We start from the raw sequence: 17,289 nt of genomic DNA on the forward strand, positions 1-17,289 counted from the left end.
TACTGACAAATTTAATCAATTTAATGTGTCCTTGTTGATTAGAATAGAATGCTTTTAATTGTTACTGTACATGTATACAATATACGTTATATGCATGTTCGATGAGATTAGGTGCATCTCACTACTTGGTGCAAACAAATAAATCTATCCTTTCAGTACAGATCATACTAAATACAAGTTATAGTAGAAATAACTGTAGATGATAAACAGTCATGCAAAATAGGGGAGGGGGGTGAGGTGGAGTAAACAGTTCTGAGGTAGAGCAAGAGGCATTATACAATATGTAAATGTAATATGATAAATAGTAGTACAAAAATAATTCTGAGGTTAAACTATATATAAACTATCTATATACACACACACACACACACACACACACACACACACACACACACACACACACACACACACACACACACACACACACACACACACAGTTGAAGTCAGAATTATTAGTGCCCCTGTTTATTTTTTCCCCCCAATTTCTGTTTAATGGAGGGAAGATTTTGTCTGCACATTTCTAAGCATAATATTTTTAAAAACTTTTTTCTAATAACTAATTTATTTTATCTTTGCCATGATGACAGTAAATAATTTTTTACTTGATATTTTTCAAGACACTTCTATGCAGCTTAAAGTGACATTTAAAGGCTTAACTAGGTTAATTAGGTTACCTAGGCAGGTTAGGGCAAATATGCAAGTTATTTTATAACGATGGTTTGTTCTGTAGATTGTCGAAAAAAAAAATAGCTTAAAGGGGCTAATAATTTTGTCCCAAAAATGGTTTTTAAAAAATTAATGACTGCTTTTATTCTAGCTGAAATAAAACAAATAAGACTTTCTCCAGAAGAAAAAATATTATCAGTTATATTATTATTATATATATATTACACACACACACACACACACACACACACACACACACACACACACACACACACACACACACACACACACAGTTGAAGTCAGAATTATTAGTGCCCCTGTTTATTTTTTCCCCCCAATTTCTGTTTAATGGAGGGAAGATTTTGTCTGCACATTTCTAAGCATAATATTTTTAAAAACTTTTTTCTAATAACTAATTTATTTTATCTTTGCCATGATGACAGTAAATAATTTTTTACTTGATATTTTTCAAGACACTTCTATGCAGCTTAAAGTGACATTTAAAGGCTTAACTAGGTTAATTAGGTTACCTAGGCAGGTTAGGGCAAATATGCAAGTTATTTTATAACGATGGTTTGTTCTGTAGATTGTCGAAAAAAAAAATAGCTTAAAGGGGCTAATAATTTTGTCCCAAAAATGGTTTTTAAAAAATTAATGACTGCTTTTATTCTAGCTGAAATAAAACAAATAAGACTTTCTCCAGAAGAAAAAATATTATCAGTTATATTATTATTATATATATATTACACACACACACACACACACACACACACACACACACACACACACACACACACACACACACAAGCTGTATATAATTAGATGTGTATTACATAAAGTCCAGTCCATGTGTGTGCATGTATAGGGTCAGTGCATGTGTGAGTTGAGGATGATAGTGGTTTTTGGCAAAAAGCTGTTCTTGAATCTGGTTGTCCTCATTCTGATGAACCTGTAGCGTCTTCCCGAGGGCAACAAGTTGAGCAGTTCTGAAAAATAAGACAAATGCACACAAAAGGTTTTTGTTATTGATCAGTGACCAGTCTAGCATAATTTTACCACACTTTTGTTTTAGTGTCAGTCCAGTGACATTTTTCAAAAGTTTAGTATTATCTGTTTATAAAGTGATTACAGTTATTTTGTGGGGCCATGTTGTAAGACCTGTTTTGTTTTGCTCAACAGAAGTCAGTTTGCAGTTGTAATAGTAGCTCATCAACAAATGAATCCTCACGATTTTTCTTAACCTACAGCTACCGAGGAAGAAGAACACCAGTCTTCCTCCCTGGCTGACAAAGTGTCTCTGTACAAAGGTGACATCACCATCCTGGAGATTGACGCCATAGTGAATGCTGGTGAGTTTGCAGATTTTAATCAATGGCAGTCTGACAGTTTCAGAATCTTCGCATGGCATCCAGTGCACAAGTTGGTGCCCTGTAAATTTTATTTATTTATTGCTCAAGCTGAACTTTCTGCATAGCGTGTTCACTTTGCATTTGTTGTACTTGGCTGACCTCTAGTGTCTATAAGTGATAAGGACATGACTACCTTTTTTTGTTATGTATTTTATGTATGATATGTCTGCTTATGTTTATTTTTGTGAAGTGTTTTGGGTATTTGGCAGCATGTTAAAGTGATATATAAATTTATACTTTAATTCATGGCTATAACAGTTTTTAATTGATGTGCATCAAGCAAATGTTTGCACTGTGACGATGACCTTGTTAACTGGATTCCACTGCGGTGGGAGAGCAGACAGATAATGCTGATGGTTTATCTTAAGTCATGGAAACCGGGCAACAATGATAGAAAAGTGTGGTAAATATAATGCAAATGCTTACAATATTGTGTTGCAGATTGTCATTGATTAGTTGTGTTCTTGATTCAAGTGTTTATCTCAGCATCCATCATTGATAGAAATGGTTTAACATGCATGCCACAGAGAGTGATTGAAAATAGCTGGATGTTAGGAGGTTCATGTTAAAACCACTGTCTGTTTGACAAGAGTATCCGTGAAATGTGATTTTTTTGCTGGGCTGTTGAATCGCTAGCCACAAATGGAAACTATTAACAGCTGTGTTGCACTCTGTTTACAATATGCAAAAAGATGTGTTTGTGAATGATTGAGGTTTTTTGTTTATCAATATAGTTCAGGCATTATGCAGTCTAATTTAAATAATGATGCCTGTGAGCTTTGGAATATTTAGATGAATCTAAACCTTCTGTTGTGTTTACTGCTGTTCTGCAAGTCGAGGAACTTTGCACAGTACTATGAACATTATCTCTGGAACTCGACTAGGAGTTTCCCCCTGTCATTTATGCATTTTGGTACTTGAAACTATAATTCAAAGTATCGTGTATAACTGTAAATATTAGATGTGATTAGATGGAAAACAAGAGTGTGCGTCTCATGATTTGTTTTCATATTTAAAGTGCAATTAAAGTGAATAAATATTCTATTATTTGGTGGCACCAATAACCTAGTGGTTAAGGCATTAAGGTGCTTATGGGAACCTGAGTTCAATTTCTATATATATATATATATATATATAGGTTTATGGATTGATGGACAATTGCTGTGAGGTAATAGCACTACCCACTGCACCACCGTGTCACCCCATTTTTTTATCATGTTAGATGGGAAGTAGTGTTTTAGTACAATATATTAAATAAATCAAGCGAAATGTCAAATTATTAAAAATAATTTCCTTTTGTCTTTCAACTTAACTTATTTTTATGTGTATATAAAAGACTTGACCAACAGTATACTTAAAAAAAAAAAAAAAGTGATCAGAATGATTTTTGTATATTCTTTAAACTCTTTGTGCAAATGTGCTGTTAGATGAATTTTTAAATAAAGATTCAAACTAATTTATTTTGTGCCTTTTGCAATTTTTCCTTCATACTCTGTGAGCCGCTACTATACAAAAATGAGGTAGCTTGATTAAAATGAGGTGGAATCAAAGCTGCTGCCAATAATTGTAAAGAGTAAATTTCCAACGGATCAGCTTGCCTTGATAAGAACCTAATTTTTCCACCTATCTTTCTTGCCATAACCTCTCCTGATAATTTATTATCTATTAACCATCCCAAAGAATTTAGTTATTTTTGACTCTGTTACCAAATCATTAATCCTAACCTCAAAAAAATCCTCATTCTTTAATTTTACTCTTGAAGCAAATAAATAGCCTCTGTTTTACCCAAGTTGTATAAAGAAGGTTTATTATCCAAAAACCAGTGGTACAAATTTCTTAACTGTGAACTCATGATTTCATCCAGGGCCCTTTTGTCAATGTTTGATTGAATAATTTATGCAGTTAATTTATTGGTTGATTTAATTGCTTGATTGATTGCCAGTACGTACTGTAAAATAAGCAAAACAGCAAAACTTTCTTGTGAATATGCAGAAGATGTATTTTTCTGCCTTTATTTTTGATGGATTGTTTGGTGGATAAATTATTGTTATACTGTGTGGTTGTTTTAGTGTGAAAAATTCCATTATGCTCCTCCATGATAACGGCTTTTTTTTAGTACAGTTACAGATTTGCCGCTGCTACAAGATGTCAGAATCCCTGTATAACACATTGTTAGTGCTCAGGAAGTCTCAGGAAGTCATAAGACTTTTCAAGACTACATAAACTATGACAGAGAAAAACAAATTAAGTGGACTTGTTCCCTTTTCTATTGTGTAGCTTTTGTTTGTGAGACAACCTCAAAATTTTCTGCAAGGTTGCATTAAGGTCAGTCAGCAACGAAAACAGGAAATGAAAGAAGGCTGAGTGGGATGCTGGTCTAATCTCGAGGTCTGATGCAATCATACCAATCCGAAACTGCAACAGTAAGCAAAGTGAATCCGAATTAATCATTCGCTCAATTGCACTGCGTTCGAGCTTCTCCCAGTTCTTATTTCAACAAGTCTGTTGGCACATTCTTCACATCAGTGGTCGCATAAAATAATGCTAAACCGTTTCACAGGGTTTGTGGCATTGAATTAGGAAAGTAATTGGTTTAAAGGCTTCAGAGTATGAGGGAGATGACTTATCATGCAGACGGGTGACTGTTCATCCATCAAAGGCCAGTGGCTCAGGCCAGAAAAGTAATCGCATTATTGCAACAGTGCTTTGGACTGCTTCTTAAAGCTCCATTTGCGCCAGTGTTTTTGTGTTTAGATTCCTGGAACAATGTTTCCATCTCTGAGCTATAATATGATGATAAGGGCAATCAGAAAACATCTCTGCCATTGCAGGGAACAGTCTCTTTGCTTTTAGTAGTCTCCTGGAAAATGTATAGCATTGTGCTCAAAGGTAAATAAATGTTGGTGTTTTTTTGTTTGTTTGTTTTTTTCTCACCTTTTTAAAAAAAAATTCCAATCAATTCGCCATGGAAAGTTTGCTTGTGAACTATTTCATTTGAATAAAACATTTTACTATTACTATTTTTAAATTTACGAAAAACTTCTATATTATTTATAAACCTGTTTACCAATGGGGAACTCAATTGAGGTCCACATGGCAACAATGTAAATATTAGAGTCTCCTCTAAGTTTTTCATCTCAAAGCTATTGGAGGCAATTAAGTCTAAATACGACTAGCCTCGTATTTTATTTTTATTTATGTATTCATCAGGATCCCCATTAGCCACTACCAAGGTTCATTCCATACTTTCATTTCTTTACACATTACAGTCCATTGGTTTGTTTTCGTTTTTGAAACAGGAAGCAAAAAATGTCCTTTTGATGCATGCCTGGTACAAAAATTCTGGCTAGCATTACTATACAAAAGTTGATCGTACAATACACTTGGAACTCTTGACACAGAAATATTTCTTATATAAAACCCAACAGAGAAACCATTACCCTATCCTTTACCAATTACCAACCTAAAGTTTTATGCATTTTCATAATATTAACCTTTCTATTACATTGTAAAATTAGTCGTGCCGCTCTATTCTGGACTAACTGTAATTTGTAAAAAGTCTTTACTTGATGCGCTCGACCATACCACTGGATAGTAATCTAGATAAGAAAGAACCATTGTCTGCCCTGCACAATTTGAAAGAGACAGTACTGTGGCAACAATTGTACACATCTCTTAATAATTGATAAACCTCTTTCCATAGCTATTACCATTTTATCCATCTGTTTTGGCCACTTTAACCTACTATCAAGCTTCATATGTACAATATGGTTTACCTGGTTGATCTGGATTAGGCATGGGGCGGTATATGATTCTGACAGCATGATAACCTTGGATAAAAATATCACTGACTTACAGTATTGTGATTTACTGCTCCAAAATAAATATTCTTTTTAAATGTCTGGGTAAAAAAAACAACAACCATTTCCCCCTTTGAACACAATACATTTTATTTTGAGAAACATTTATAATATTTTGAAAATTAGCTTGTAAACTATTTTAATTTGACTAAAACATGCAACTTTTTTATATTTGTCTAACTAAGTGGGGTCTGGCATAAATTAGGATGCATGTGGTCACATTTATACACAAAATACTAAATTCTTTATAATTTCTACACGTTTACCAGTGGGGATCTCAATTTAGGTCTCAATGGTGACAAGTGCCCATGAGTCTATGTGTAGTCATTATATATTTTTATTTTGAGAAACATTTAAAATATTTTGGAGCAGTAATCATGTCAGGCTAATATAATTCAAATGAATCATTGACTTCTGCCATCTTCAGATTTTTAAAAACAGAATTCTTTACAATTTAAAACAACATCTTACATATACTGTAGAAACGGTATAACAGAAAATGTTGCCGGTTTTAAAACCTTGACTTTTCCAAACCGCGGTATACCTTGAAAACGGTTATTGTCCCATGCCTAATCTGGATACAATACATAGGAAATACAATGTCATGCGACTTATACCAGGTTTATTTTTCTGCCACTAACAACTCCAGTCCTGTGGTTTTATAGGAGAGTAAAGTGTTCACCAAATGCTTGAATCTTGCAATCTGGTACACTTTGTGTGAATTCAGACATCCCCCCCCCCTCTCACATGCTATCTTTCACTTATTATATAGTACAGTGGGAAAGCTTTCGATTTTAGTGTAGCCATAGAAGAAACAGGTGGATGAAGGAATGTCTCTTCCAGTTCCAGTCCCTCTGAGATGTGATAAATCTATTGTGCAGTTGCACTGATTGCCAATTTCTTCCTTAAGGAGGAGAATTGCATCATATAATGGATTTTGGTTCTTTTTGAGCATCTTGGATGTTAGAAGAAAGACGACAACCAACCTCCCCAAAAGAACTCCCAGCCGACTCTGACTTGGCTTTCTCCTGCTTTTAGTGTGTCTCTTGTTTTTTTTTTCTTCTTCTCAGTGTGTAGGTTTATAGCTAATCACAGTTATTTTCCTGCACTTAGACATCAAGCGCCTCGATGAGCCTGATTTTCGTTGTCTTCTTGCATCTAGCAGTCTTTTCTCCATCTCATGGCCCTCGCATTGAAAAACAACATCATAAAAACTCCAGGAAGGAAGTGAAATCCTCTGATTATTATGGTTATTCCTAATTATGCAAAGAAGTTGAAGCTTGATCATCATAAACTTTTTTTTTTTTTTTAGATTGTAATAGTTTTTACTCCTCTCCAGCCCTTTTATTGCATTTAGTATTGAGCAATATTACTGTAATAAAGAAAGCTCTGGAGGCTCTTGCTTAAACAGCCTACTTCAGACATATTATTAAATCCCATAACTTTTTAGGTTTTAGGATTTTATTGGTGATGAGAAGTATGGAGGATTGGTTTGTTTAGCATTTATGTTCTCTCTGTATTAGATGTGGCATACATTTCTTTTATATTGTTCTCTTTTTTTCCCAGTCAGGAAAGAATATAAAAGGTAAATAAAAAAAAATCAATAAAACTCATCCTAAGTTCTAAAAATTAATTTAAAGAAGGCGGCTAATAGACCCTTTTCACATTTCTGGGTTTTATCAGCAGCGGAAGTTGTCATAGTTGGGTAAACTTAAAGTGCAGTGAATGAGAGGGCACAACAAATTTATTTTTTTACAATCTTATTTGCTGAAATAAATAATCAAATAAAAATGCTACGATGGTGTTAACAAGACTTTCAGAAAAACAAAGACTGATGACGGCAGCCAGAGGAGAGAAAAACTTCAAATTTACTCTCAACCCCAAAGATGCTGCATTAGAAACGCCTTGCATAAGCAGTAAATAGTTATTTGTAATTTAACGCAAAGATGATATAATACATTATAGTACCATAAACCCATTTAGGATTATGATGACAGTTAAACGTGTTTAACCAAATGGTCTATATTTAAAAAGGGTCTATATTTAATTTGGTTTTCAGCTGAAAATCTAATGTTTAGTTTCAGAATGTTGGACTTAACAATAGACTGTTAAGCTTATTGTAGTTACGGTATTAGATTGGTGCATTGGTTTGTCCCCATTTACTCTAATGTTGTTCCAAACACTAGAATTTGAATGCAAATTAATAATTATATTATATTATATTATATTATATTATATTATATTAAACGGCAAATCAGTCCAAGGCACTTAAAAATGTGGAAAAAATATTCAATTTAAACTTAAAATATTTTTCCCACATTATTTGAGTGCCTTGCACTTATTTTTGCTGATTGTTCTGATGAATTCCTTACCCAAAGAGCAGACACATTAAATTGTTATACTATACTTTATAGTTACTATATTAATGTTTGTAAAGAGATCAAAAAACAAATCGGCACAAGTCTTTTGAAAAGACCCGTTTGCTTGTATAAATGAACAGATTTAACTTTATTCAGAAATATGCATTGATCATTATGCTGTGTTTAATCAAATTTAGTTATGGGCGGCATATGGTGCAGTGGTTAGCTCTGCCGCATCACAGCAAAAAGGTTGCTTCTGTGTGGAGTTTGCATGTACTCTCCGTGTTGATGTGGGTTTCTTCTGAGGGCTCCTGTTTACCCCACAGTCCAAAGACATGCGCTTTAGAGGAATTTAATAAGCCAAACTGGCCGTATTTTATGAGTGTGAATGCTAGAGTGTATGGGTGTTTCCCAGTAATAGGTTGCGGCTGGAAGGGCATTCGCTGTAAAAACCCCTGATAAATAAGGGACTAAGCTGAAGGAAAATAAATGACCGAAATTTAGTTACTGAATCATACTTTTTTTTTTTTTCTTCATTCACAAGAGAAGAATTTGTTCAGTGATGTTTGACATGTCATGTGGCACATCTGAGTTTCTGCAAGAACCAGTAAGCATTATGGTATGGTCGAGTTTATTCATACTCGCAGATTTTTCACTGAATGTGAATTAAAGGCAAAATTAACTTTGTTTTTTTTATAAAAAGCAACTGTATCTCAATTCTTTTGTCAATTCCACGCTGAATCAAACTGTACAACTTAAATGGGACCAAATTCATTTTGCCAGACACTATTGATATTTGAAAGCATCTAAATAAACATCCAAACAAGTTATTCACACTTTTTGAATCCATTTCTAGACACTCTTCTTGCTGTTGATGGGCTGGAAGTATTTCAGGTCTCCGTCCAACACTGTGGTCAAAAGCATTTTTCAAATATTTGTTAGCCATTGACATTGTTTACCAATTAGCATCTAGTTTTCTCAAAGACTCTTTAAGACTGTTTTGTTGTTTTCACATCCAATTAAGTTACAGAAAACAACTAAATAAATGGTTTTAATCCAGCAATAGTAGTTAATAAAGTGTGGTGGCTTTAGGTTCAGGCCTTGTAGAGTTTGCATTTGAAATGTCAGGCAGCATGAAATTAAATGGCAACAGTAATTAATTCTAGGCGGCTTCATGCTGCATGCTGAGAGAGGTGAGGCTGTAAGCATGTTAAATGGGTTTTTAAATCACTCTCTGGATGACCAATTATTTTTTCATAGAAATAAAATTTCCTGTCAGAGCTGCTAATTGAAATAGCAGCTGACATCAGGGTCTCGATAGGTGCAGAAATTTTAATTGCTCTCCCTTTTTTGTTTTCACACAAGGTGTCGGTTCGCGAAGCAAGCAAAACAAACACTGATTAAAAAAAAATGGTGAAGTCTGACGGAGCGGTCAGATGGTGAAGCTGTTAAATATAGCATCGAAACTAACGCCAAAAATATCTGTTGGGCAAAAAAAAAAGGGAAAAGAGAACAAGCAGTGCAGACAAAACTTTAACTAAAAATAAATGTAAAAAAAACTTCAGTTGTGTGGAGCACACAGTTAAGCTCTCCACCATTTGAAGATTTTGTTCTCAGAAGGGGAGAGAGTGTCATTTTGTAATTATGGGAGCTCTTCTGAAAGAAACGGAAAAGCTGTGTCTCTTGCCCTGTAGCGTGGTGAGACGCAGCCACAGATGAATGCAGTAATGGAGTCTAATGCACTCTGCACATTAAATGTTCTATGAGTCACAAAGCTTAATGGAGAGCACTTGCATGTTTAACCGAAGACGGGCCTGAGCTCTTTTGTAATTGACATTTGAAAGTGGGAAAAGAGCACTCCTTATCAACACGACTTGCATAGGGGGGGGACAAAAGGGCTAGTATGCGCTCTGTCATCATCAAAAAAAAAGATGATGCCCTAAGATGTAAATCGGAACTTATGGCGCTAAAAGCCCTAGAGTGGTATCTTTTGAAATAACAAAGTAAATTTGCATTCATTTGCTGTGTGTATCTTTTAGAGCAAGCGTGGGCAACATTGATCGTGGAGGGTCGCTGTGCCACAAAACTTCAACCCTAAAAAAAAACAAAAAAAACCTTTCTGAATACTGGGCAGTGGCGGATTTAGGCATGAACAAATATGGGTGATCATCCAGGGTGGCGTCTTGATGGGGGCAGCACGGGAGCTATTAAAAATAGTCACATAAACCTTTTACCTGAGATGTATTAGTGGCTGAAAAAGACTAGCTGTGCATATAACCCATTTGGAGCTGTACATGCACAGTGGAGAAGGTGTAGGCGTCAAGAACTGTGATGGTAAGGTTTAGGGTTGGAGTATGTATAGACTTTAACAACTGTGATGGTTAAAGCACCATCTTGCAGACAAAATATTTTTCACATGTGGGTCTCGATTACTCCAAGTAATGCCTCTACTACAGGTTATGCCCCCCTCATGTTATGCCCTCTTTTTCAGTCCACTGATAGACCACACTCCAATATTTTGCTACAGGTGATGTGGGTTGGAGAGACTCCACCCAAATCTGTAAAGCTCCTCGAGTTCCCAGAAAAGTATATAAATAAAAATTTGCTGCTGTTGTTGTTGTTGAATGAGCCACACGCACAAATGCTGTGTTGACATTGACTGTGCACTACAGTAAATGAGCTTGTTTAACTTGTTTATGTTGCTGTGTGTGGTATGTATTTCCAACACAATCTCACAGCAATTCTGAACTTTTTGATTTAGTTGCTAATTAGTATGATTTTATATGTACTTTTTGCTTTTCCCTCAATGACGGTTGGGGATGGGTGCAACACCTCCTTTTTAAAAATGTACATTTTTGTACGACTGAACTCAAATGAGTTGGACATTAAACTGACAAACCGTAAGATACTTGCTTTTCCTCGTGAGATTAGGCTGGTATTTCAAGTGGTAAGTATGACCGGATGCCCACCAAACAAGAAAATAAATCCTGTATGGATCTCCATTAAAGCAACAGTACAAAATAAATGATTTAACATCCACAAAGCGCTAATCCTGTTATGTGATTATTGCATACTAGTTTATGCTTGTGTAACTTACTGACACTAGATAGCTGTAGTTCTGAATTACTTACTCTGTCAAGTGAGAGTGCTGTAAACTGTATGTTTCAAAAACCATCATGTCTCCAAAACTTTGCATAGTGTCTTTGTTACAGAAAACGTGCATCATTTGTAATAACATCACCTAACTTAATTGCTAATAACGAAGGTGCAGTTATGAATCAATCTGAAAAGGATTAAGATAAAAATGACTGAAGCATACAGTTATGTGGGACTTAACTTTTCATTGCAAATCTGACTAACACACCAGCACTTTATTAGAAAAAGCAATTTTCACAGATTATACTTGAGTATATAGAGGCCACTAGCTTCTGGATGTGTAGCTTTATCATAAACAGTTGGTTCTGTTAAATCCTTCAGGGGGAACTTTTTACCTGGCCTGTATTGACCTTCATTCACAAGCAGTCTGGTGTAAAATTGTGCAGACATACTGTAAATGAATCTCTGTAAAGTGAGGGGAGCATTCGCTTCGTAAACAAAATTCATTCACTGTGTCTTCAGCAGCCCAGATCGCAGTATGAAAACCGTGATGTTGATTTGTGCATCCAACTACTGAATCCCCATCAGTGCAGTAATGGCAGACTGTGAACAACTTGCTCCGGGCGATTCTATGCTAATTTGGAAGTGAATTTCAAAAGTCATAGGCGGCAGAGTGTGACATCATAATCTACAGATTCTTTAAACAGCTCATCTCAAAGACTGCTTTCGATTTATGGAGTTTAAAACAAATAAGTAGGTGGATTTTTATCAATGTAGAGTGGTTGCGTACACACACACTTGCAGCCAACAAATACTGTATTTATGTATGCACAACCTGTAAAAGTGAATTCTGCAAAATAGCTGCCTTTAAAGTGATACTTTTCAGAATGTTGTTGATATAAATAATTTTAGGTATCAAAAAGGTTGTTTGGTTCACTAAAATAATACTATAATTATAATATTATATATTATATAGCATATTATAGTTTTACAATTTTATAACAGAATACAACCCCCTCCCCTGACAAATATTTTTTTAAATTTCTGTTAATTTTAAATGAAAACTATTGTGAATTAGGGTTGTGCGATTTATTTTTTATTTTTTTAATCGAAATTAAATCACAATTGCTATCTGAAATATTGCGTTTAGCTAATCGCAAGAGGCTGCGATATAAATTATATGTGGGTGTGTATGTATGTATGTATTACATTACCTTACATTACTACATTAATTTCCCCCACCCAGAGCAAATGTGTGACTGCTGTCCATGTGTGACAGTCTTACTAGCCAATTGAGTGAGCACACTTTCGTTGTGCCTAGTCAGAATTGCGCAACTGAACTGTGGAAAGCCCACAATAAAAAAAAACAAACAAACAGAAAAATGCGAACTAATATGATGGCGTCTGACGCTTCGGAAGTATTAATAGACTAAATAACATCTAAGAAAAACAGGATATCGATAATATGGGAATATTTTGGTTTCAAAGTTACAGACATCAAACAAAAACAAGTAATCTGTTAGAACTGTTGCCATAGCATGAGGAAATACAACAACCCACACCTAAACGAGGAGTGTTTTGCTAAAGTCAACTGGAAAAATTGTCACTCGCACTTAATCTAGTAGCAAGCAACAGCAAAGTACAATTTCAGAGTTGTTTTAGCCATGTTAGTTTGCTAAGTGTTCTGCATTTTTTTAAATATTATTTTTTTGTTTGGATAATAATAAGCTGCACTATCTCCCTAATTTGAGGTCAACTTGTTTACAGAAAGGTAAGGTCATTTTATTTTATATGTGACTAGAGAAAAATGAGCGTTTCATTTTTGAATACTTAAAAACAAATAAAAAAAATGTTTTTGGAAAGTTAATATCTTTTCAGTTTCTTTAACTAACACTCACTGCAGTTTAGCAGTAAGAAGCATCAATACAGATAATTGAGCTGTTGCTTGACTACAAAATTATATCGCAAATCAAATCGAAATCGCAGTAAAAAAAAAGCGCAATTATATTTTGTGAAAGTATGGTTATTTACTTGCTTGAATATTTTTTTTTTTACTTTGATCAGCATATTTAACTGTTTTAACACATTTTACATTATTTATATTCTTAATATTATATTTATTTGTACTCGTTTGTGCTATTATAAATGTCTTTACCATCAGTTTTGAGTGATTTAATGTGCTTATTCCTTTCAAGTGAAATTTTATTCTGAATCTGATTCGCATACAGACAATTTATAAAAAGAACATTGCTTTTTTTCAAGAAATTACTATTAAAATTAAATATTTTTTTCATGTTCAAAAACGTATTGCAAAAAAACAGCACTTGCTGTTTAGAAAAAAAAATATGGACACCTACAGTAAAACGTGCATTGATCATTATAATTTTCAAAATTACATGACCTACAAAATCATAAGAAACCTGTTGATATGACACTCTATAACAAACTTTGTGTTTTGTTATCAATAAATGTACGTTGTTTAAACCATGCATATCCATACTGGCTGTTACTAATGACACTCAAAAAAAAGTTGTCCTTTAAGCTTGATGGAAAAAAACGTTGGTCAGGACTGAATTTATCTTGGCTAGTAAAGCATGTCTAGCAGAAGTTCAGTAACGGCAGTCCTTGTTTCAAGGATGTTTTTCTTTGATGTCTGTGATTGTTTTAGGGCAAGAGAGCTTGGGCAATTTGAAGACTTCAAGGCTAAGTCATTTTCAGCAGTATTGATTCTTCAGTGATGTGAGCAAGGGAAAGAGTGTCTGTAGGAGAGCTCTTGCTGCATTGAGCGGTGGAACGTTTGTGTTTGACTGGACGAAGAAGTGAAGTGAGATGGACATTTTGGTCTGGTGTTTCTGGTCAAGGCTTTAGCACTTAATAAAATCAGTTTTTGATATAATGCCTTGCTGACCTCCACACTCAATCTTATATTGATTATAGACCCTTTAAAACACTCACATAAACACTGACAGAGTTCAAATACGGCTCCACGGTTCAGGGTGGACAGTAGAAAGTGAGTTGATGTGCAAACTTGTGATTGTTGCAATGTTGCATCAGGATTGAAAATCGATGACCGCTGCCCATGGCAGTTGCTGCTCTAATGAACAGTGAAATAACTTTGGTGTGTGTGTGTGTGTGTGTGTAAGCACAGAACTGAATTCCCTTTTAAAAGCCCTGTTAATACTGTCAGAATGATGGGATTCAGGCTCAAGGATTTCTGCAGTACTACATGCACACATTTTCCTACATCTCCAATTCTCCCCAAATTTGCATTGTTGATTGCAAATGAAATTGACCTCAGTTCCGAACCCGTCTTGTGGTCTTGCAGATTTGTGGCTTGACCTTTGACTTTGAAAGCAAAAGCAGGGATTTTCTCAGGTATTTTCAGGACCCTTTGGGAGACTTTGCTGAATGCTTTTTGCTAAATGTTAAATAGAAATGTAAAGAAATGTAAGTAGTGCAGTCTGATGTTTTAACTTTTTTTTTTTTTTTTTTTTTTAAGCAGAGAAAGCTTTCTGAATGTGCATTGTCAGACCTTGACTTGATGTCCTCACATAAATGAACAATTATTCTGTCTTCCTCTTCCATGCTGTGTTCTCTGAATGAGCAAGTCTGTGCAAAGTTCTGCGAGTTTAAGATGGGGAGTTAGCGAGGGCAATTTGTCAATGCAGTATGGCCAATTAAAAAGAAGAGTTAAAAAGAATAGAATATTTGCTATACTGTTTCTGACAGGACATATTCTAATAAGCATATTCCTTAAGTCTAGTTAGTGTATGTTGAAAACAGCTCTGATATTCAGGGTGTTTTAATTTTAGTTTTTCTAAGCGTAATCCAGCCTAAATATTTTTTCAAAACAAGCTTAAAATGTAAAGGTGCAAGAACCCAAGTAGTTTCTGTAAGGTATTTTTATGTGTTTCTTTGCACTAGTTGTAAAATTCGAAGTGTAAGTCTTATATTTCTGTTCTCTACAGAATGACATTCTTAGTCAGAGTGTGTCAAATGCTAATAAATCAAAGAGTTTGTCTCTTAAATCTTCACTGGAGCTGCTGGACAGTTTGACATGTTGGCCTAAAGGGGGCACTGTGCATCCACGAGAAACCTGACCCTGGCTGCAACCTGAGAAAAAGCCTCAGACCTCTCATGCAAACTGCCAGCGCTCATCTCTGTTGTTTTGACCAAATCCACAGCACTTGTTTGGATAGCTGCTTGTATTCCAGGGATGTCGTGGTTGTGACGGATGGCTCTCGTATTTCTTTAAGTCTCAGGTTACCAAGATGAGGGGATGTAGCTTGTCGGTTCTGTATATTTTTACATGTGGGCAGTTGCAGACATGCAGTTGGTTATCTGGTGGAATAAAACAACACTTAATCTATTTTGAAGAGGCTGAATAGGTTAATATAGGGGCGAGGTACGAATTAGAGCATAAATCAAAGCATACCATCATTATTTTGTGGTTTGGTGAACAGCGAAAAAGAACATGCATGATGTTCTGAGGATGTACTCGTTGCCTCCCAAAAACATCCCAGTCTTGTTTGTAAAAACACATTTTTCTTTCTGGAAGTTAGATTCATGCCACCTGCTGGCTGGTTTTGTCTGTGCCAATGCTTCAGTGCAAATTTCCCCAGATACATTCACATCTTCCTGTTTTTTTCCCTGCCATTTTGTTATTTTATTTTTATTTTTTATGACTCAACACTACTTATTTGAGTTGTTCATTGAAGTCTGTCTTTTGAGCTGCTTTAGCTGAAGCCTCTGGAAACTGTGTGCCTTAGCAGAAATGCTTATTAGGTGCTTGGTTACATGCCCACGGTGGGAATATTTGCAGTAATAGCCCCTCTGAACATTTTCATAATGGGCCGTTCAGCGCTCCACAAATACAGATTTCAGAAAGCATGCGCTGTTTTTGAAGGAGGTTGTTTGCAGAGCGAAGGGGCTTTCTTTTTGTCTTTGTAAAAGACATGTCGCTTAATGTAGACCACCAATGGGCTTATCAGAGTTGCACCTTGCAGTAATACCCCTAAGCCTGGGATACAATTGGATTTTTCTTGCCCCAAAAAGGACCTCTCCCAATGTTTGGTGCTCATTTCATAACATTCAGTCGTTCCCTTCTTTGAAATCTGCCTGAGAATATTTGATCTCTCTTGCCTTGGTCTTCTATAGTTATGCAGAGTCTTTTTGCAAAGTGAGCTGTTTTTCCACAGAAGTCCCTTCAAGGCCTGCAATGAATTCTGGGATAAACGCAGTTGAATTGAGCCTTAATTAACAGGCCATAATTATAAAACACTCAACGCTGAACAGCATTAATGGGTGGAATTTAGACTTGATGTTTAAATTGAAACGCGCCTGCACTTTCCTGCCGCTAGCGCGTAACTTTATCTGCGCTTCTGTGCGCGATTGCAGATCAAATGGTGGTACGAGGAAATTGATTTTGATGGTGGTGTAGCTGTCCTGCACTTTAACAGATGGAATTGAATGGATTTGTGCTTTATGGCTGTTCTCTCGTTCTCCTTCATCTGTATGCTAATGCCAGACGAATGGCGTTTGTTAGGAAATGAGTTTCAATTGACTTGACAGGAGTTATATTATTGTTCTCATTGCACAGCCACATAAGCCAACTCCACTTTTCGGCTTAGCACACTGAAGTTTAATGCTGTTATGGGCAGATAAGGTTTCAAAAGCCTTCATGTGATTTCTGACTAATAATTCTTTGTAATCATATCCAGGAAGTATTGCATGAAAGCTGGTCGGAAAGCGCATGTAAGCACATGATGATAGACTTTTTCTAGTGGAGGTGTTTTGGCAACTACAGAGGTGCTGTTTGATGTAGTTGGTGGAATTATGGTGTTTGAATATTGCTAACCTCTAATGCAAACCTTGAAGTTTTTGTTTTATCTTCTTAAC

General features: G+C 35.4%; 1 protein-coding gene and 1 long non-coding RNA gene across 4 annotated transcripts in view; both read left to right on the forward strand.

Annotated features, from left to right (window-relative positions):
• Window positions 1-17,289, forward strand: part of macrod2 (mono-ADP ribosylhydrolase 2) — an 862,504-nt gene that overhangs the window by 12,015 nt on the left and 833,200 nt on the right. For all 3 annotated transcript variants that reach the window (XR_015505021.1, XM_087277688.1, NM_200549.1), the window contains 1 exon segment: window positions 1,914-2,015. Coding sequence is in view for 2 of the 3 variants with exons in the window: in XM_087277688.1 (XP_087133814.1) it covers window positions 1,914-2,015 (102 nt within the window). In the remaining variant the exon portion in view is untranslated.
• On the forward strand, window positions 3,493-8,758 carry LOC147834243 (uncharacterized). Its single transcript, XR_015506197.1, has 2 exons — window positions 3,493-5,932; window positions 6,308-8,758. It is a non-coding gene; the product is annotated as an uncharacterized LOC147834243 (long non-coding RNA).

This window comes from Danio rerio, chromosome 13, assembly GCF_052040795.2.
Source record: "Danio rerio strain M-AB ecotype USA chromosome 13, GRCz13ab, whole genome shotgun sequence".
Taxonomy (NCBI): domain Eukaryota; kingdom Metazoa; phylum Chordata; class Actinopteri; order Cypriniformes; family Danionidae; genus Danio; species Danio rerio.